Source organism: Coturnix japonica, unplaced genomic scaffold (genome assembly GCF_054131305.1).
Source record: "Coturnix japonica strain WE unplaced genomic scaffold, WE-NBRP24 Scf039, whole genome shotgun sequence".
Taxonomy (NCBI): Eukaryota; Metazoa; Chordata; class Aves; order Galliformes; family Phasianidae; genus Coturnix; species Coturnix japonica.
The window spans coordinates 929,174-950,319 of record NW_028188942.1 but is presented as its reverse complement, the minus strand read 5'-3'; the positions used below and the strand labels follow the sequence as shown (position 1 = coordinate 950,319).

Here is a 21,146-nt window from a genome sequence, read left to right as displayed (position 1 = left end):
TATTTTCCAACATCAACAGGTAACGTTTCCCATTTAAGGGGAGTTATCACCTTAAAGGTAAATACAAAATGTTTTTGAAACTGTAAAAACTCAGTGTTTACCATGAACAGATGCTTTGGTTGCTCAGTTCACTCAGAAGATGGTGCTGAGCTGAACAGATCATTACTGGGAGCTGTGTTCAGACATATTATTTTGACCCTATTATCCCTTCCCTATTATTTTTGGGGGGAAAACAACCTAACATTTGATATCATCCTTTCCTCTAACTGCTCCTCAACCCTGTGTCTGGTTTTAACCTCCAACAGTCTTTCTCTTGTTCTCTTGTCTCTTCCCTGTGACTGCCAATGCACTGCCAGACCATTTAACCTTCTCATACCCCAAGTCAGGACCTATCACAGCCTATGGAAACAAACTACAAACAAAAATAATCATTTATTTGCAAGGGCAGGGTTTGCCCTTTCCCTGCATCTGGCTTTTTCCTGGAAGAAAGCAAGGTAGGACTTACTTCTCAGTATCATTTCTAAATATCAAATATAAATGAAGTCCTGCAATACCATCCTGTGTGAAAGCAAAAGCTCCACCAGTGGGATAAAAAAAGAAATTATAAAAAATTATATACATTATATATATTATATATAAGTTATAAAAAATAAGATATTATCTAGTTTAATAAAAACTTTGTATTATTTCTGTTTATTTAAAGCAAGACTCGTTACAAACAACATAAAACAGGACCATTTCACCACTTACTGATGACATACAAATGTGTGGGAGTTTGGTACTTCCCTCCCTGCTAAGAAAACACAATGACAAAAGAAAATAATGGGCTGAAAAAAAAGTGCAACTGCTCATCACTGAACTATTTAGAAAACAACAACTCTCTTTCAATTGATGTCATTCATTGGGTGCTGTAAGGAAAACCAAGGAGGTAGCGCTGCTTTCTTCATTCAGTACATTTCTGAAAGCCTTTACTATGAAAATTTTGTATAATTATACCAGAAATAGGTTATTTTGTAGTCCTGCCACCACATATGAAAATCAGGAAATACCACATGTTTTCTTGTCTATCATTTCAGTTAGCCCTTTCTAGAAGGCATACATCTTCAGACAGTAGGGAGGTCTCTTCCTTCGAGTCCATAAAGATCGCTACAAGTTCCCCCACCCAGTGCCCTAAACAAAACATAAATGCCACCATCATCAGCCTTAACAAGCTCTAAATTGCAACATATATTAACAGAATGACCTTCTCCAGTAAGATTTTCATTAGCAAACTAGGACGGAAAACAGCAAGTAGCACCACTTAGCCAATTTTAATAGATTATCTACATCATCCTTTATGACATCAGTTGATAATCAGAGCAAGAAATTGAGCAATTTGGGTTCCTGTACAAGCCGTCATAATGCACAAAGTTAGCCACTTTTTTTTTTAATCCTGTATTACCTAGAAAGTATTACCAGACAGGCTTGCAAGTTTGGCTGTCGCAGAAAGTTGGCCTGCAAAGCTGCAAGAAACCCAACCTCAGCATGTCATAATTCCACATGGAGATGCACTGTGCCAGGTTATTTCTGCTGAAGGTTAGAAAATTTGACACCGACGTGACCACAACACTAGTGAATGAGGACAGCTGGAAGCACAGCACATGCCATTTCCCAAAGCGGCCAGCAGAACATCCATACCACTGAAGTAAAGCCTCCAAACATCTGTCTTCTGCCAATGTATAAGTGCTGAATATAGCAAACACCCAACTGCCAAATCCTTATGCTAAAGTTTCCTTTCTATTTTTTTTACCAATCAAAACTTCTCAAAGAGACTCCAGATGTTCACTGCTGTATAAGCCACACAAAAAGCAAAGGCAGTAGGGATGTGCCCCCAGCTCTGCCCTGCACTCTCAACCTGCCAGGCTTCTTTGGCAAAGGAAGAGGATGATGCTAGGGATACTTATGCTGTGAGAGACAGTGAGGAGCACTATTCTTGATTTCCATTAGTGATCCATTTATGAAAATGGGATGAATATACCTGAAACATGAAGAATGTGATCCTTTAATTTTAACTGATAAGTCCAAAATGCTTTAGAAAGATTTTTCATAACCTTGGATCAAAACTGATCTGTTCCAATATGAAAAGCAAAAAGGAAGACACTGTGCAGTGTTCAAATAGGTTTCTTTGTCAGAAGGTAGAGGAACAATCAGCACAATCAAATAGAATACAGAAATATATTCTAACAATTCAATGCTTACCGCTTATCCCTGTTGCACAGAATAGCCAACACTGAACTGCTTCTACTTAAGAAGAACACATATTTTGCTATAAACTTGCAGGGTGAAAATGTGATAATAGTCAAGTCCTAGGATCTATTTGCCTACTGGAGAATCAGTTGAAAAGCTCTCGTTTGCTTGTCCGTTTCAACAGAAAGCAGACATACCCTGTGGAAGAAAGTCTTGCAAGCAAACACACTGCATGAATAAAAACAACACTCTCAAACACTTGTCCATGGATAAAAAGTCAAAATATACCTACAGCATATCAAAATCCATAAAGTTCATTCAGATCTCCAAAGAAGCACATCTACAAGAAGGACAGGTAAAGTCCTGTCTGTTAATGCATCAGTAAGCAAACCAAAACATCCATGCAGTACTGGAAAGCAGCAGAAACACTACCTGCACATTTTGTCCTTGTTGTGAGTGGTGGTCCAGGTGGTCCCGTGCCTCCTTCTCCAGGGCGAGTCAGCAGCACTCTGATCTCATACTCCACATCTGGATCCAGATGCCACAGTTTGTAATTGGGAGAGTCCACAATGTGGGTTTCTGCCCAGTTCCCAGTGGTCGTCCGATACTCCACCTCTTTCAGTATGATGGGCCCGTCTCCGATGATGGAGTTGGCGTTGGGTTTGATCCACAGGTAGGTGGCTCCGACAGCCAGCAGCTCAGGAGGAGCAATAGGAGTTGGGGGTTCTGTAGACAAAAAGAAATCATGAGAGGCCTGAGGCCTTCCACTATGTACCTGTAAAGCAAGTCTGCCCCCAGTCCATTGTTAGTTATTGAATTTTTCCTGTTATTTACCAAATCTTTCATTTGGAATATTCTTTTTATGAAAGTATTTATTGCTTTACAGAAATAAAACAATAAAAAGGCACTATATTTGTTTTGAAGTTATTGCCCCTTGCACTGCTGTATTAATGCAACTGGTAGCATTACCAATGCAGAAACACCACTTCAAAAAATACAGTGCTTACAAAGCAACTTCTGCTGAAAATATAAAGCACAACAGTCATACATTTAAAAGAACAGAAGGTTTGTACTTATTTCCTCCTTTACGCATACACATACTGGCAGTCAATAGAACACAGGAGGAGGAAAAGAAGTCTTAAATAACACAGATTGAGCACACCTGTGTAGTGCTTAAAATGACACAACTAGCAAAGAGCAGAAAACTCAAATCACTTGTTCATTCTGAAGTTTTATAGAGGCAAACATACATGAAAAATAGGACAGATTTGCAGTGAAAGCACTGGCTATTTGTCTGAGAAGGTACTGCAGTTACAAACACTGGGGATCTTTCAGTGGTCCTGCACTCCAGGCACCACTAAAACTGACTGAGAGCTTTGATAGCTCAGAGCTAAAAAAAACAAAGGCACCAAGGATTGACTGTGAACTTGCTTAATTTCATGAGCAGAAGTACCCAAATAAAGTCTGTGTGAGACTTGGAAGAGTGCCCAGATATCTGAGAAGCATCACGAGGAACTCAGCCACTGAATATAACCTCTGTGATAGAAAAGCAAAGACAAGCACTGATATCTCAGCAGCACCCTGTGACAAAAGCCACTGATGGTCTCCTGAGCCCTGCCTGCCTGATCATCCCCCTCTGCTGGAAATAACACCTGGGTATTGGAAGCCACATGAATAGCATATGCTTTGTGGTTTTGAAAACCCGAGCTGAACTGTGCAAGATTATGAGCAATTTCATTAATTTCATTTAGCTTTTGCTCTGCCACACTCTAATGCAGTTTGCCTTCAGCCCAGAGGACACAAAACCTATTCTCTTGTGAAAACAAGGCAACGAAAAGGACATTTCTCTCTGAGAAAAAAAGAAACCTATGAATGTTACATCACGACATTAATTTTAGAGCCCTATGGGAATTACTCTGCAACTCCCACAGCTGATTCCTCACTGAGCACAGAAAACAGCAAGAGGGCAGAACCACGGGAATGGGGAAGAAAGGAGATGGAGCAACACGGGATGGAGGACCAGAGCACTTTCCCCTCTGGAGAAGTTTTGCAGGTTAACATCTGCTGAGTGAAGAGAAACAAATATACAGAAACCAGCGTAAATACAAAAGTACCAACTAAAACGTTACCTAATTCACCTCCTCTGGCTATCTAATCACAATCAGCTATGCAGTAAAGTTATTTCTCTAAAAATAAAATAATTAGTTTTCAAGAAATGCATGTTGATACATTATCATTAAAAATCACATCATTATAAATCTTAAATTGTTTATTGCTTTTTTCTTGGTGCAAGAGCATTAAAAGATGGACTCGCTGATTTTTATTCCCAGTGCAAAAAATGACATCTTGCAAAGTCACATTACAGCTGAGCACAAGACAAATGAAATATTAAGCATCATTCTCCTGGGCTGGTGATGCTTCAACAACAGCATGATCCAGGTTACTCTGGGATTTGATTGCCAGTTAGAACAGATTTATGGGCCTGAGTTTAATTAATAGAACAGTTTGTCCTGCTAACCAGACATTAAAGTCTTGTCTAGCAAGTTTAGAAACTAATATTGCCAAAGCAATTTAAATTAAGACGGCATCCAGCATTACTTCCCTGCCTACTTCAGGACAGATCTAAACCACCTCCCCTCCACCTCTGCCAAAACAGGGTTTCCATTTTCATCTACCCCTTCATTTTTGTCTCTCTAATAACATTAGAGGAAGAGATGTTGCAGAATAATGGAATATTAGGAGTTGAAACTGTTGTTCTCATTTTCCAAACAGAAGGAGCAAAGATGAGCAGATGTAATTGCAATTTTTCAAGACTCAGTAACACCTCACTGCACATAATGGGCTCTTTCCTACTGGCACCAACTGGACAGGAAGCTACTTTTCAATATCACTCTTTGCCAAACTATTGCAAGTGATCTTAACTAGTTATTCACTATTTAGCACAACTAGAACATAAACCAGGACCTTTTTTTTGGCCATTATAACTAAACCCACTTGTCAGTTACAGATGACCAGCCTCATGCTAACAGCTTCCTTTTGTAATTAAAACCTTTCTGCAACCTCGATTAACAGGGAAACAGATTGGGTCTGTACACATGTAATTGCAATCAGCAGTATTTTAAGCATCATTTGATCCATCCAGCCCATATTTTATATAGCAAGCTTTGTCCACCATGTTGCTCCCTTTCAGCCTTTATCCCTCTTCCTGCAGACACTGCAGGGAAGAGCACACCTGGAACTGGGCTGCTGCAACTGGGACGGCATCTAGCCTGAATGCCAGTCCCAGGATGGACACAAAAATGAGGGTTCAATGTTACCTCGATCTGGTAACCTGGAAAGTCAAGTCCCTTTGTGAATGTGTATCGACGGCCCCGACCAAGTCACAGCTGTTTGTTACACCATTATGGTGAGCTGTAAAATGGCGTTTATTGGAATGTGAGGGTCCCTTATATAGGTATCCAGTTTCATCCTTATCTTTTTTACATATGCATGACCCAGCAGGGGAGGGCCTATCACATTACATCCCGAGGGTCCGATTTCGCCTAATACAACATCTCCCTCTCCCCATGCTTAACAAAACCATGCCCCGTTACAATGGAAGCACCGATCCTAATCCTAATATATAAAAGTGTTAGTACTTATATAAATTTTTGTGGTGAGTTATTTAAAAAGTGACGTAAACATGCAGAGGTATGTGGTGCAGTGTGTAATAATGTTAGTGGTTCTGTATTTAGTATTTTCAAGGCATCTTGGGCTATATTATACAGTTCATCCTTCTGCTCAAAGCTTCTCATATATCTGCTGGAACTCCATTTTCTCATTCAAAGTCCTTGCACCTGTGCCTCTTGAGCCAGCAGCAGGAAATCTATTGCAGCTCTATTCTCTGTGACCTTCCCGCTCCCCAAGGACACGTATCTTGTCATTCAGGAGACGGTTGGCCCTTTCCACAATGCTTGTCCCTGGGAATTCCCAGGGATGCCTGTCGAGTGAGATATTCCCCAATGCTCCTTGAGTAGATCTCGAGATGAAGCATGAGCCATTGTCTGTCTTGATGTGTTGCAGCACACCAAGGACCATGATGGCAGTGGCCCAGTGTCGCTGAGCTGCAGGGGACTTTAAATGTTAACATAACCATCACTCAATCAAAACCTTCACTGATAATACACTAAACAGAAGATTACATGTAACGTCATATTTTTTTTTTTTTTTGAATTGACATATACACACTCATTCAAGCATTCATTTTAGACAATTCTATAAATGAAAATTTCTAAGCTAATGTATTATTACTTATCGATAACTATGAGGTGGCAAACCACCAAAAGGAGAGAGAAGGAACACAGTAGTGGTGGATGTGATAGGCAGTGCCTGCAGGGCGTCCCCTGCTTCAAAGTACACTTTGCCTTTCTCACCCATCACAGATTCTCTCCTGTGCAGGGCTTTTTTCACATGTGCTCCATATATGCATGGCCAGTGCATGATACAGAGCCCAGGTGAAACACCTGCTCATAAAACATAACAAACCACTATATTAGATCTCTCTACAATACAAACTACTCACAGAAAGTTATTTACAGCTATAGTTACTTATTTCTATTGTTACTTGCTTCACCCTTAGCTCCCTTCTTTTTTCTTTTAATTGGTAAGCTTTTTCTTGTTGACCTACTCCTACTATAGTTACAAAAATCATCTATGGGTAGTATAGTAATTCTTGATGCAGTATAGAGTGAGATGCACCTGAAACTGTCAGAAAACAAATATATTTGCACTGCTGTGAGCACATTGCATTCAGCCCACTACGGGCAAAACTCATCCTGGGATCTTCAGGACCTGCTCTAGTACAGCTGCCACCGTTCCATCCAACTCCACCACCAGAATTCCCCTCCATACAATTTCAAGCTCCATCAACAAATTTGTCCAAGTCCCTACCCTAGTCCCCTAAATGTGTATATTATTGGGAGAAAATGAAGACATTCTTGCTCCGACTAGCAAGAGATACTTCTAATGTCTTGCTTTTGTCCCCATTCGGAAGTAACGATTTGTTTACTTTCACAAGCGGTGGAGCCGAGGGGCGGGGGGGGGTAAGCAGTGAGGGGGGGCAGCGCGGGGGTTTGCATTCTCTTGCTGGCACTTAAACTTCTCTGGCTAGAGCAGATCACATTCAGTATTTTAACTCACTGTTCTTCTGTAACCTTTTTCCCGTTTTTTGTTTTTCATAATTCCACTACTCGAACCCTCAATTACACTTCCATGTAACATTAATAATTCCACTTCCATATAGCATTCATGTTTACACATCCCTATAACATTAACAGTTCCATATACCATTTGCATTTATACTTTCATATACCATAAACATTTAACAATCACAACGACAGTGACAATAATCAATACAGTTTATCCTAAGCATTCTTCCTCTCCTCCAAGTTGTCAGCAGGAGTTTAACCGACTCCAACTCGGGCTGCCGTGGCTCGCTCGTCAGCTGGACTTGTTTCTGCTTCAGTGGCTCCACTCGAGCCCGGGGCCCCCTGACCGGGCCCCCAATTAACGATAAAAAGGAATGCCTCCCTTATCTTTGACCAATCCGAGACTTGGTCGCTCTTGTTCTCCCCTCTCCCTCCCCCCAAGTAGAGCTGGACCAGCAGCCCACACTCTTGGGTTATGGTGATTTCCTCTAGGGTTATTATGATTAGGAACGCCTCTGCCTCCGCTCCCGCTGATGCGGATTGGCTTCCATCTTGGTTAGTCCTATCCACCCCGCCCCACGGGGCGGAACCACACCCACAACACATCCCATCTCGAGGAAGGGACCCATCCTCCCGCCCCTGCTCACTCCCCTTCCCCACCCCCAAGGATGGGCGAAGGAGTGCAGAAGATACCGGTTGCTTTGGATACCGATATGGGGCCTCAGAGGAAGGCTTCTGCGGGTCAAGAGATAAGGATGTGGAATGTGTGGAATGCTGCTGGACGGGGCCATCTGCTCGTTGTTCAGCCGGAGTGATGGCTGCGGTCTGGATGGCTCCCGCCACCTTGTCTTTGTCTTTCAAATCCTCACATCTGCAAGAGAAAAAGCCTCCCGACCCAATTCCCAAAGCAGCCCCAAGCCGAGTCTTCCCTTTCCGAGCCGCTTTCAGCGCCCCAAGCACCAACCCCCACGTTTTGAACTCAGCATCTTTCTGCTCATTCATTGCGCGCTCACAGAGCGAAAAAGTTAAAGAGTCCCGCTTATTGTGATCCAAAATCACCCGAGGAGAGGAAAGCTCCCTCTCCTTTTCAAGACAACTAATGACGACTGCAATGTCCTTCTTAGAAGGCGTAGCTTTCCTACCATAGTAGGTTTTACAAAGTTGCAATACTACTCTAATGACGGAATACATTTACCCAGAGACCTGAAGTCTTCCTGGTCTTCTACGAACTATCGGCCGTAGGATAGGCGCAGCGCTGCATTCCCCTTTGCACCCCACCGAGAGTGCTTCCACGGGCTCGAACCGTGGATACCGCGTCCGTCAGCGCGGTTTTAGCCGTCGCACACTCACCTCCAGGACTTTTCCTCACACGGGGCACCATTTGTTACCTCGATCTGGTAACCTGGAAAGTCAAGTCCCTTTGTGAATGTGTATCGACGGCCCCAACCAAGTCACAGCTGTTTGTTACACCATTATGGTGAGCTGTAAAATGGCGTTTATTGGAATGTGAGGGTCCCTTATATAGGTATCCAGTTTCATCCTTATCTTTTTTACATATGCATGACCCAGCAGGGGAGGGCCTATCACGTTACATCCCGAGGGTCCGATTTCGCCTAATACAACAGTTCAAGAAAAGAAAAGACATAGTACAAGCCCAAAATAGTTACTGAACATGCATAGATTTTACCCTGCACACAAAGTAGTTCCAATTATGCAGTCAGTGATGGAATTCAGGGTGTACTCTTCTGCCCTCCATAAGAAGAGAAATACTTCACATACAGCACCCATTTTACTCTTGGACAACCGCTTCTGGGTATCTCTACCCTTCTACTGGAATACTTCTCTACCTGACAATTCTAAGCAATTGCTTTAATTGAGCTCAAAAGGCTCCAAAATGAGGGAGAGAAAAGAGGATGAACCGAGTGCTCCGTGACAAAGCACTGGATGCAGCATGGGTGAAAAAGCTTGAAATGAGAACAGAGTTTATGTTCTATACTTAGTTTTCCAGTTATCTGTATAGTTCAGTGGTAAAACACTGTAAAGTGGACCAAAAGATGGAGAAAGTCAATAGAAGACTGCTAAGCTCTGTCCGTTGAGATCAATCGCGAAGGAAAACGGTATTATAGAAGACAAATTATTTGCTGGAGACACCTTCAACACGCTACTTTTTTTCTCTCCCATAAAGATGATGTAAGAAAATGTTATGTTGGAAAAAATCAACAAGTCTGTTAGAAACGTGGCAGGAAGCAGCTGGTCCATCAGTCCTTGGTAGAGGTCTAAACAGTTCTGGAGCTTTTAATGGAGCTCCCAATGAAAACATGAAATGTTACAGATTTTGATTGCTGCAGTGAAAGAAACTACAGTTATCTTCATAGGAGGTGCTGGGTAATCCTTTAAGTAGTAGATCAGTAGATGACCAATGTGTAAGCAACTGTAAAATGTACTAGATTGACTATCATTCAAGTAAAAGGCATGTAGTTGTTCTCCCAGCAGTGTGACAAATACTCCCCAATCAGCAATGACTTTCATCTCGGAAATGCACCCAGAGGTACATTAAGATTATTTCACAGAGTGCTTTTTCTGAACTCTTTTTTGCCAACTTCAGCCCAACTTACCTCTCACATCTAAAACCCCTGTGTGAAAAAGCAAGATGAGATTGCTGAAAACTAAGCAGCCTGTTCAAAAGCCAAATAGAACTGAGGGAAAAACTCCCTTTTGGCAGAAGCATAGGAGGAAGCAGACATGGCAAAAAATGTTTGAAAATACAGTTGCAAGAAACACACTCAGCCTAACTGGAACAGAGCTAAAGCCATTAATTTTATTATCCATTACTAAATACAAACAGAAACTGTTGATTATATTCCATATGGAGATAATCATAGAAGAGGTAATACCCACTAGGACAACCAATGAGCTATTTAAATGTTGCAGTGAATGTCACTTGCATTAATTCTGTCTGAAAGTTTGTATCATCTTTAAGAAAAAAGAGAGGCGATTCCTGAACAAGCCCTTGCTTATTGCCTATTCTAAACCACTGCAATCCCAGATGGAAAGCAATAATCCCCTCACTAAGAAAAAGACCTGAGCACGAAGCTGGAAAGGAGCACAGCTGAGATCTTGCTATATCAATCCTTGTGAAAGAAGGCTGAAGTTCCATCACCATGACATCCCTGATCTGTCCAGAGGAAAAGGGCAAACTCTACCAAGAGACCTTTAGAAAACCTCCATTGTTCTCCCAGGCACCAGAAAGGAACTGCCAAAGAAGCTGTCTCAAATTGAGACGTGAAAACAGGAGAATGTTGAGGGGTTTTTTTGTTTGTTGCTTTGCTCTAAATCAGAGCTTCTGATTTCTATAATAAAGTAAAAAACATTCTATGCCAAATTGGCACGCTGCTGATGTTATTTTTTGGGGTTGCTGTTGCAATTAGATGGCTGTTTTTTGCTTTTTGGTGTTTTGAGACTTCATGCAAGTATCTCATGACAGAAGGGAATTATGTGAACAGCTTACATCAATTACAAAAGATTCAAGAAAATTAATTGGCAAAACTGAAGCCATGGAATGTTGCTGCTTTTTAAACAGGGATAGAAGAGACTGATCTGAGAGTAAAACAAAAGGGAAAGTAGCTGATGGCTTTACAGAGAGTTAGTTAATACTGGATACTTTTTCTTGCCCTGCTTCCATAGACAGCCATACACATGGGAACACAACATCAGCTCAACCTGATCAGCCCAAAGGTCTGTCACACTCAAAAACCAGTTCCAAGTCTACTTCTAGCAAAGCATAAGAACAGAAGAGTTACATGTTGATTTTCTACAGCACATAGTACTACGTAAGGACTTCCCAAGCTCCCTAAAAGAGTCTCCCAGTATCTGTATCATCCCAAGTAGTTTCACAGGACAAACCTCCAGCTGACCAGAGTCTCCACCTGAACTTAAAAATGCACCAAATGCAAGAACTCAGCTTAGAAATGTCAATAGCCGATTGAATACTGAAACATCAGAACTGTTTTCACTGTCTACTGCGATACAATTCATAAGAGAAAGGCGTTAGAAAAAAATCAACCCTGCATTTGCATGTTGGCCAAGAGATGATTTAAGATAAAAAAGAACCCCTATTGTTACAAGGCTGCCTGAGCCATCCAGTCTATACCTGTCACAGTGCTTGATATCCTGTAACATCAGTAGTACATGTCCTGTCTGTAGCCAGAAATCCCAAAGAGCAGCAAGACAGCTGCAGCCTGCTCAGACCCACATGCACACAGCCAAGAGCACAGGCTCCAACTACAAGTTCAAACACACACAGTGCTTTTCATTCTTTGGCGGTTAAAGAGCTGAGGATGGGGAGCTGCTATTTGCTGGACAAGCAGGATTTGTGTTTCCAAACCTGATATTGCTTATTCCCCTACTAATAGGAACTGTAACCACAATTTTCTCACGGCATCCTCACTGAGCAGGTGAAACGGGTAAAGATGAGGCCAGAAGGCAAATGTCAAGCTTCTTAGAACCCTTTTTCTTCTAATAAAACAAAAACTGCAGAACAGAACATAATTGTGTGTTTTTTGGCACAACAGCCACAAACAGTGGCTACTGAGAATGTACATAATTAAATTTACATTTAAGAATGCAAACCCAGCTGTTTTAAGAAATGAAGTGGCAACACATTGAAGTGCCACTGTTGGGATTTTTCGTACCTCTGTCCTTGAAGATAAATCTGTCACCTTAGCACAGCTGTGTTGCACACCTTGTTTGTAATGACAGCTTCGAGCCAGTCATGTAAATGTCTGAACAGCATCTGTGTGACTCCTTCTACTTTTACACCCCTGTAATGAGCATTTTAAGCTCTGAATCATGGTATTTATATTGCTTATTAAGAGCACGTTACTGTTATAAATGCAGCCATTGAATTTTGTTTTCCAGTGACTGTCTGAACTTCCAGTTCCATTAACTGCACAAAGAAACAGCATGAGGATTTGACGAAATTTAGCATGAGACCATTTCACTGCACTGACAGACACGGTACTAATAGCTCTTTTGTCTATAAGAGAGACATTCAAATCAGTCTCTCGGTAATGCAATAGGCTGACAGCAATGGCATATGTCAACTGTGTTGGAAGAAATGTGCCAGTGGCGTTAATAAAGTGATTCATTAATTCACCTGCATGGGTAAATTGCACCAGTCTGCCTACTCTCAAAGAAAAGTGCCCAGAACCAGCTCTAAAATCAATAATTCTGAATATTTAATTAAAGCAAAAATCCACGGAAGAGAGAGAAGACAATGCCGGGTTTCTACAGTCTACAGAACAAAGATTCATACATCCTAAGGATGCAAAAGCCTTTCTTGCGAGAAGCTGGTTTTGTATCCCGTTATCCCATTTGTATCCCAACACAGCAGTCCCAACCTGCAATCACCACCCTTACAAACATTTCACTTCTCATCCTTCACAAGCACTCCTGCACTGCATGCAGAGGCCCAGCGGGTGTGCAGGTGTCTCGTTGGCCCTCTTGAGATCAACACTGCAGCCATTCCTGGGAACAATCAGAAGATTTTTATGTGCTTAACAATCAAAGACTTACAGAAAGAATGGGAACTTGGCAGGCTGGTACTTAGCTAAAGATCCAGGACACTGGAGTAGTAACTGGGGAGATGCAATTAGATGCTGCCATATTGTTTAATGCATTAGCAAATTAATGTCAGTCCTTTCCATGTGATACTCCTTCCAATTCAGAATTTACTAGCACACAGTAAGTAGCTTCAGTACGGTATGATACAGACCACACGTCATAGCATGTCATCTGCTTCTCACTTTTGCTTTCACGGCTAATATCTCTGCCTGCAAGGGACTGGACACAACATCATGATTTGATCAACTGTCTCCTGTCTTACAACAAAAAGGTCACCTACAAATATTAGCCAATGTCCACCACGTCATGAGGCAGGAATTCCTTCCCAAAAACTGAAGTTGTAGAAGACTCGGTCAAAAGTACTGGCATCAATGTCATGGGGAAGCAGAAGGAGCAGATACAGTGCAGATCTATGTGACAGATTAAGCTAGGAAATGCTTTAGTTTCCAAAAGCATAAGAAACAAAAGGTTGTTGGTATTTACAGTGGGAAAGGTGGAAAGTGGGAGGTTTTGTGTAGAAATGGAATTGCAAGTTGACAGCAATCTGGCTGAGAAGGACAGAAGTGAGAGCTGAAAAGGCACAAGTACAGGAGATCATACAGAGAATAAAAAGCAGTAAAACAAAGCCCATATGTAGAAGAAGCAGGGGAGAAAACATATGCGATCCAGAATGGTGTCAAAGAACTAAACAAAGTGGTCAAAAAACTCAACGCAATGGCAATAAAACAAGAGCAGAGCAGATCTCTGGGGATAGTAACTGTAATCACAGAAAGAAAAAAGAAGCTATTGGAGCAAGATAACCAATATTTGACAAGATGCTCATCTTCTGTCACTCCCAAAGAGCTAATAGTCAAAACGTATGGAATTATATCCTTTACATCTCACAGCAGGGTAGGTGTAGTACTTTTGTTCTAAAGAACTTGCAGCCTGATGAGAATGAGGAACACACTCTCTATACATTTCCCCCTTAAAAAGCAGTGGAAATACTCCTCAGTGATTTGAATATGTCTGTTCTAAATTAAGCAACAGAGCTGCCTGGGTTTAAAGAGGGGAATGCAATGAAGTTTGTTAAGAGGTAAGATAATTCAGAAAACTTCTTGAAACCTTTTGGAAACCACTGCAGTCACCAGATAAGACAGGTGGAACAAACCCTACTTAACAAAGTTTATCAGTGTCATCCTATTAAACAGAGATTTATGAACTTACCCTGAGACCAGAAAGAGTTGGTACAGTCCATCACCCCCTACCAACTCTTCTCCTAATTCTGTTATAGGTTAAAGGAGTGGGGCACGGATACTGATTGGGAATTACCATAGCATGCTATTTCATTAGCCTTTCATACTGTTTGTCTCTCAGAAGCTTAATCTGAATCCCACCAGAGCCTCCAAGGATGTTTCATTCTCTAATAAAGAAGAAAATAGCATCGGATTAGTTGAACAGTATCTCATTTCCCAGCGTAAATTAAGTGAATTAGATGGAAGACTGCTCTAATTGTAAAGCTTATTACAAGAACCCACATAGATTAGAACAGAATGCTTCTCTTTGAGTCATCATTTGTAGTGTAAAAGAGGGAAAAAAGAAGGTGATTGTAGACTCTCCCAAGGCTCCCTAATGGCTCAGTATTGACGAGACACAACTGTATCAAAAGAATCAAAAACCTCCACTACTGTAGCAAGACACACTCATAAGTATTGTGCTCTCAGAGTGCTAGAAGGCAACCTTTCTTTACACAGATAGGAGTGCACAGGCAGTCTCCAGCTAATCTATGCGAGCATCAAGCTCCCCAGGGTTGCGAGTAATGGCCATTTAACTCATTTTTAATGTTTGTGTGATCTTCTCAACCACAGAATAGCTACACAATGACATCATGACAAGAGAAACAGCATCATGCTCCTTGTTGCTTATGGAATGACACTATTATGGAATACCATTCTTGTTACGGACATCTTTCACGAGAGACTCAACACAACACACTCCTATGTGTTAAGAACTTACATATCCATGAACTGATGGCAATACTCTAAAATTTAATGTGTAGCTTCTATATATTCAAGCTTGTACTAATCATCTCAAGTTCCCTCTATAGTCAATGGAGAGAAATGGACAATTTCAGACAATGTTCAAGGTAACTTTCATATCCAAGACAGATGAAGTCTCCTTTCTTATGGCTGCAACTACTCTGTACAAAGATACTGAAAACTGCATCCACATCCCATTCAAAAACAAGGAATTCTCAACAGCCAGTAGTCAGGGCCAGCTTTAGCTCTATCTCATGCTTCTAACTCTGGGCACTACTTAAGCTCATATATCATGTGTTATTAAATCTATTTCAGCTTTCTGCATGAACAAGCTGCTAATCTCCCACAGGGACTGCAAATGTAAATTCAACAAGCACAAAAAAGTAGAAAGGCAGTAGTAGTAGTAAACACATAAACCGTGAAACATGTAATTTCAGGTCAACTCAAGTTCAAGCAGCTTCATCAGTTGCTATGCTACTAGCTTATGATGATGGGAAAGGATGGAGACAACAAGATTTTATAGGTTCTTCTAGAGAGGCTATTTAGCAACTTTGGCTTTCTGGCACATCTCTGTCTGCAGAATGAAGGATTGTCTGTCTCTAAGCTGCTGAAATGGCAAGTGACTGGTGGTATTGACTACTATGAGCAGCATGGAACAGTTTGTCCAGATTGATTAAGTAGTTTAATCCATAGCAACCTGCTAGGTTTGCAGGAAAAGCCTCAGGCAGGGTTTTTTCATTTCGTTTAAGGCAAATTGGGGAATTAAAACATCCCACTGCCCTTTACCATCAGCCACCTCTGAAAAGTATGTGAAAGATACTCATGCAAAGTGTAAAAAAGTCCAAGTGTGTCCTAATAGCACACCATGAAGCTCCATTTTGACATCCAGATCATAAAGGGATCTCTTTCCACCCTTAGCTTATATGCCAGACTCTTGTACATACTTCATACCAGCCAGAAAGAAAGAAATCTGCCTATTACACCAAGAAATACTCCCCAAACTGGTTATTTGTATTAGTACTTATGATTTCCAATGTGTGGTGTTGTTGTTTTTATTTCCATGAAGAACAAACTTTCTACTTCTGAATGTACCTAACAGAATACCTGAGAGTCGGTCCTATTAACCCCAAATACACTCCAACAAGATAAGGAATTCTTCAAAAAACCACTTTCACTGTCTAGTCCAAGTAATCTTAATGTAAGTTAAATGGGGCTTCAGACCAAGACCTTCTCCTTGCTGAAATGTTACAGTCCAAAAAGTGCCTGACAATATCCGTACAGCCCTAAAAGCCCCGTTATTTCAGAGATGATACAAACTGCACTCAATTTGTTTTCTATGTATCTGCTACTTACGTTAATCATGTGAATAAAACAAAGAATTTCTTGCAGAAGGGCTTGGTTTGTGGCATGGGGACCCATGAACACTGAAACCTATCATAGGTGTACAGCTCTAATAGAGCACTGCACTTGGGAAACTGCGCCTGTTGACACCGGGATTTTCAGGCCTGATAAATCCCCATTTTATTTAAAAAGTCTCACCCTGTATCATAAACTTCCCCCTGAAAAAGTATAAAAGAGGCATTTCAAAATCTCTTTTGTGTATGAAAGAATCTATTTTGTAGCCATTAAAGAAAAGAGATTGAAGGTCTAAGACAGCAATCTACAGTGGTGAACAATGAATGACATTTCTACCCAACTATTCTTAGAGCTACCAACTGAGTGAGCAGCCAATCGCAGAGAAATTACAGGGGATGAGAAGTAAGAGCTGGTAATTTCCTCAGCTGCAGCACAATGGAGAAAATGTCCCAAACACAGAGTGCAGCTCCCTAACCAAGAGGCCAGACCACATCAATAAATCTAATAGTCCAACTAAGCGAAGGCTGGTAGGATATTTCCTTTAGACTTGAAGACCAGCAGAAATCCAAGATCCCAAAAAAGGTGCTGCCATTTTACTGGTTTGGGTGTGCTTTGGCTTTTTGTCAAGCAGTCTCCCAGTATTCCCAAGGATGTCTGTAATTAGTTAATAAACTCTTTCAGTAAGTACATGTTCACTGCTTGTCCTGTTGTCACTGAGGGAGTTAGTTTGAAACAAGATCTCCTATAACCAGACAAACCTGGAAGCTTATTTGGTCATGGCTCCTGGAATACAGACTGTAACTGTAGAAGAGCTAAAGCAGGTTTTGATGTAGTGTACTGTATCTAGAAGTCAATGCAAAATTAGTATTAAGACAACTTGTGTCCTCCACAGACAAGATCTTGTACTTGAGCTTATGCAACAGAACCCTGTCCTTCTTGAGAAGATGCTATTTCTCATTCACGTCGCATCAAGTTTCACACACTTCCTGCATGACCTCAAATCAACTTCCTCCAAATAAAATCTCCATTATAAAAGTGTGTGTTCCAATGATATAAAATGATAGACTAAAATGATTTATGGAGGAACTAATGGATGGAATATTCACTTTGCTACAAATCTTACCTAAACAGAATCTGCAGGTGTCTGAGAACCATCTGCATATAAGACTCATCAGATTATTAGTAGTTTGTTCACTGAAGGACACTTTTCTGTCCAGAGTTTTCTGCTTAAAGTACATTATTACTCCATCTACCCATGCAAATTGAACCTGGGCAATCCTGAGTAGGTTCAGAATCTACCTGAATGTACTGATGTAATGAGCTGAGTGCTTCCCAAATAGTTTAGTTCCCTACAGACAAACATTCAGCGAAGTCTAAAATCAGAAGGGAAAATCTGTTAAGACATGCAAAGACAGCTTTGAAAACAAACAAAAACCCACAACAACCAAAAACTACAATCTCAAAAACACTTCAAAGGATTCAGGTCACAGCGACTCATCCTTTCAAGATGATGTGCTGTGGTACACAAGCTTTGATATACAATCTGTCAGCTTCTAATAGCAACACTCCCTAAGCATGGCCATCAAACAGGTCAAGAATCATCAAGAAAGAGCAGTTCACACATGCCTTCTGGCCGAAACAAGATCTGATTAAACACTACATTATTCCAAAGTGTGATTTGAGACCACTGCTGACAGAGAGGAGTGGATTACACATGTATACATGACTACACACCTGCACACATTTGCACTGCCATACTATCTGTGTTATGGTGATAAGCACTGCACAGATGAAACTCTACACCAGGCTCATACCTGTACACACAGACAGGAGAACAGGAGCAGCACTGACTCCCAGCAGGAAGACTGGCTGGAACCTTTTTGCACCATCATCCTGTTACCAAGTACTTTGTAATCACAACAGCTAAATTGAGAGCTGCCAATTACCTTAATAGCTAATACGTAATTAGCAGCAGCCTGAACAATGTGTCATCCTGTGAATGTGAAGAATCAGCAACTAAAATGCAAAATGACCAACATACTATTCAGTATGAAAAAGTGTTATGCCTAGCTTAGATGAAAATGATGACTGGAAAAAAATATGTTTTCCTCAGTAAGGGACGTTTATCACTTTGTACAAGGTCTGTACTTCTTAACTCAGTGGAGAAGTCATTAATTTAGATCCATTTGAGTCACTGATGGAAAAACAGGTTTGATTAAAAAAGCCACAGAATTTAGAAAGGTAGGCTGTGAACTCTCAAGCTGTCATTCACATTGAAGCAACACAGCAAAGGCCATATGTTGATTATTTCAGCCTTTGGTACGTACATAAAATTGAGTTAGGGTACATAAGGGGTTTCTTTTTGCCCATTACTTTGTACGTGTGGAACTCCTGCTGATGCAGATCAATGGAGAACTTTAAGCAGACAAGTCCTCCATAAGCTGTCATTTACATAATCATGAACATCTGTGCTAAAAAAGTCAGCAATTTTCTCATTATGTAATTATGAGGCACTGGGTCAAAATTCACTTTTATTACTGTCAGTAATACCTGCCATGTACCTGCTGAAACTCTCAGATTCTTAATGCCTCTCAACATGAAGCAGCATTGCACTATGCCACTGAAAGACAGGTACTGTAACAAAGAGCAGCAACAGAAAACATTTAGAACTGTCCTGTTATTATATGAATGGATAAGACCTGATTATACTGAGTTAAAAGTTCAGTTTCCTACTTTCTATCTGCACAAGCAGAAACCTAGTGTCCAAACAAACTGCGGGTAATACCTGATGAGATCTCCTTCCAGTGCAATAGAAAACCCTCTATTTCTTAGACTAGTGTCTAATCACAAGTGAATTGCTGCAGATAATCATGCACCCTAGAGGAGCTAGAGTAAAACACTACAGGTCAAATCTTACCCAAAGTACTTGCACAGCAAAATCTACTGCTTTGTAAGCACCGGTTAGATTGCATTCCTCAGAGTTCTTTTCAAAGCATACCCCTAAAAACATCTCCTGGTTGAGAACAGGAAGATATGGATTATGGTATAATATTTGGCTTTAACGAATAGCATCTGATCCTCTCACTCGTTAAATATTCATCAGCATAACTCCTTGCAGAATTGGCTGATTATTTAAGAAACACAAAGATGACTTGGCTCTGTGCCTAATTCTTCCCTAGTTTACTCTGGTACAAATGCAAAATAAATGGAGTTACCACTGTGAGGTAAATAAGCCAAGTTCCTGCTCTTTTGTCCCCGAGTAATCTGAAATATTGATAAATTCTTACCCTTCATAGGCAAGCTGGTAAGAAGATAAGCACCAGAGGGAACTATTTTCTAGCAGTATCTGTGCTGTGCCTGCTCTGAACCCATTTGTTGCTTAGTAGGACCCTGGCACAGCTCCACAGCCCAACAAACATGATTAAAAATGATTTGATGAACTTAGTCTGTTGAACAGGTGGCTATAATGAGCCTGGAGAGATACGAAAACCACTGTCAGCTACGTAGAAAGAGTTGATGCTTTCTAGAAATGTTTCAACACCAACAGATCTATGAATGTGAGTACAGATAAATGTTGAGCACCCCGCTGGTTGTCAGAAACTGTGATGACAGTGTTGAAAGTGAGGTCAAGAGAAAAGAAGCCATTGCACAGCTTCCTTTACTTTTTGCTCCAGCATGAATTAATGAGTAAGTCCTGGGGTGCTGGGAAATAGGAGATTATAAGAGAGTTTGACAGGAAAGGGTGGAAAGGATGCTACTTGGAGACAGTGGTTGCAAGCAAGGCAGTGGAGTGAAGCCGGCCCCTGAGGGTCTGGCTCAGCTCCCCAGCAAGCACAGGGAGAAGCAGAGCCAGCAGCTTGGAGTCAAAATAAGCCATTGCCAACTGGATAAGAAGTGACTGGAGACAAAGGAAGTGGATGGGGAGCTACTCAAACCACTAGGCACGCACTGACAACATCCAGAACTGGCATCTCTGGGGCACTAAGATAAAATACGAGAGTCTAAAATAGAGTTGTCAGTAGATTTTTAGTTTTAAGATCACATAAAACCCCAATTCTAAGAACTAGGCAATAATTTTATAAAAGGAAATAACTGTGGCAGTCAAATCTATCTGGAGTTTCTGAGAAGCTATGTTCATTTGTAGGTATTGGAAACCCTAGATAAAGTATTATAGTATATAACTTCCAGGAAAATTAGTTATAATTCAGAAAAAAAAGTAAACCAGGACTGATGGAACAGATACAGAACCAGACCCAGAACTGTAAGCAACCTTCTGGAATAAGCTCAATTACAAGTTGACTTGATTAATAAAAGTGAGAGAAGAAAAACGAACAGCGGAGATGAATCTGCCGCTTTCAGATTCAGCAAAATTTATTTCACAGGTTTTCCACAAGGAATTGGATATTTAATATGTTTTGTCCATGCCTTCAGCTCCTGCTGGTGATCTTGACAGCGGCATTTTAATTTATTTGGATAACTGTTATTGAAACTTATTCAAGTAAAACACAGAACGCAGTGAATCCATGCAATGATTTAGGACCATTATATATACATCTGTCACAAGCTGCCAGTGTGAATGCGATCTGCTGGGCAATCACTTCATTGGTAATAAAATTCGTGGCTGTATTTTCTTGGGATCTACCAATATTCACTGCATAAAAGCAGCAGGGCAGAAAAACTGAGATAAATTCATGTGGAAAGTGCAAGCATCAGATGAGAAGATAACAACAGTCTACTT

The 21,146-nt window shown here is 40.9% G+C and overlaps 1 protein-coding gene across 4 annotated transcripts in view; it reads right to left on the bottom strand.

Moving 5' to 3' along the window:
* LOC146753128 (receptor-type tyrosine-protein phosphatase T-like) overlaps positions 1–21,146 on the bottom strand; it is a 232,338-nt gene that overhangs the window by 52,503 nt on the left and 158,689 nt on the right. For 2 of the 4 annotated variants that reach the window (XM_085530949.1, XM_085530952.1), the window contains one exon: positions 2,143–2,952. In XM_085530949.1, coding sequence (XP_085387075.1) covers positions 2,597–2,952 — 356 coding nt within the window. In that variant the 3' untranslated portion in view covers positions 2,143–2,596. Of the gene's footprint in view, positions 1–670; positions 2,018–2,142; positions 2,953–21,146 lie in introns of those variants that run through there. The other 2 variants (XM_085530951.1, XM_085530950.1) reach the window with 2 other exon arrangements.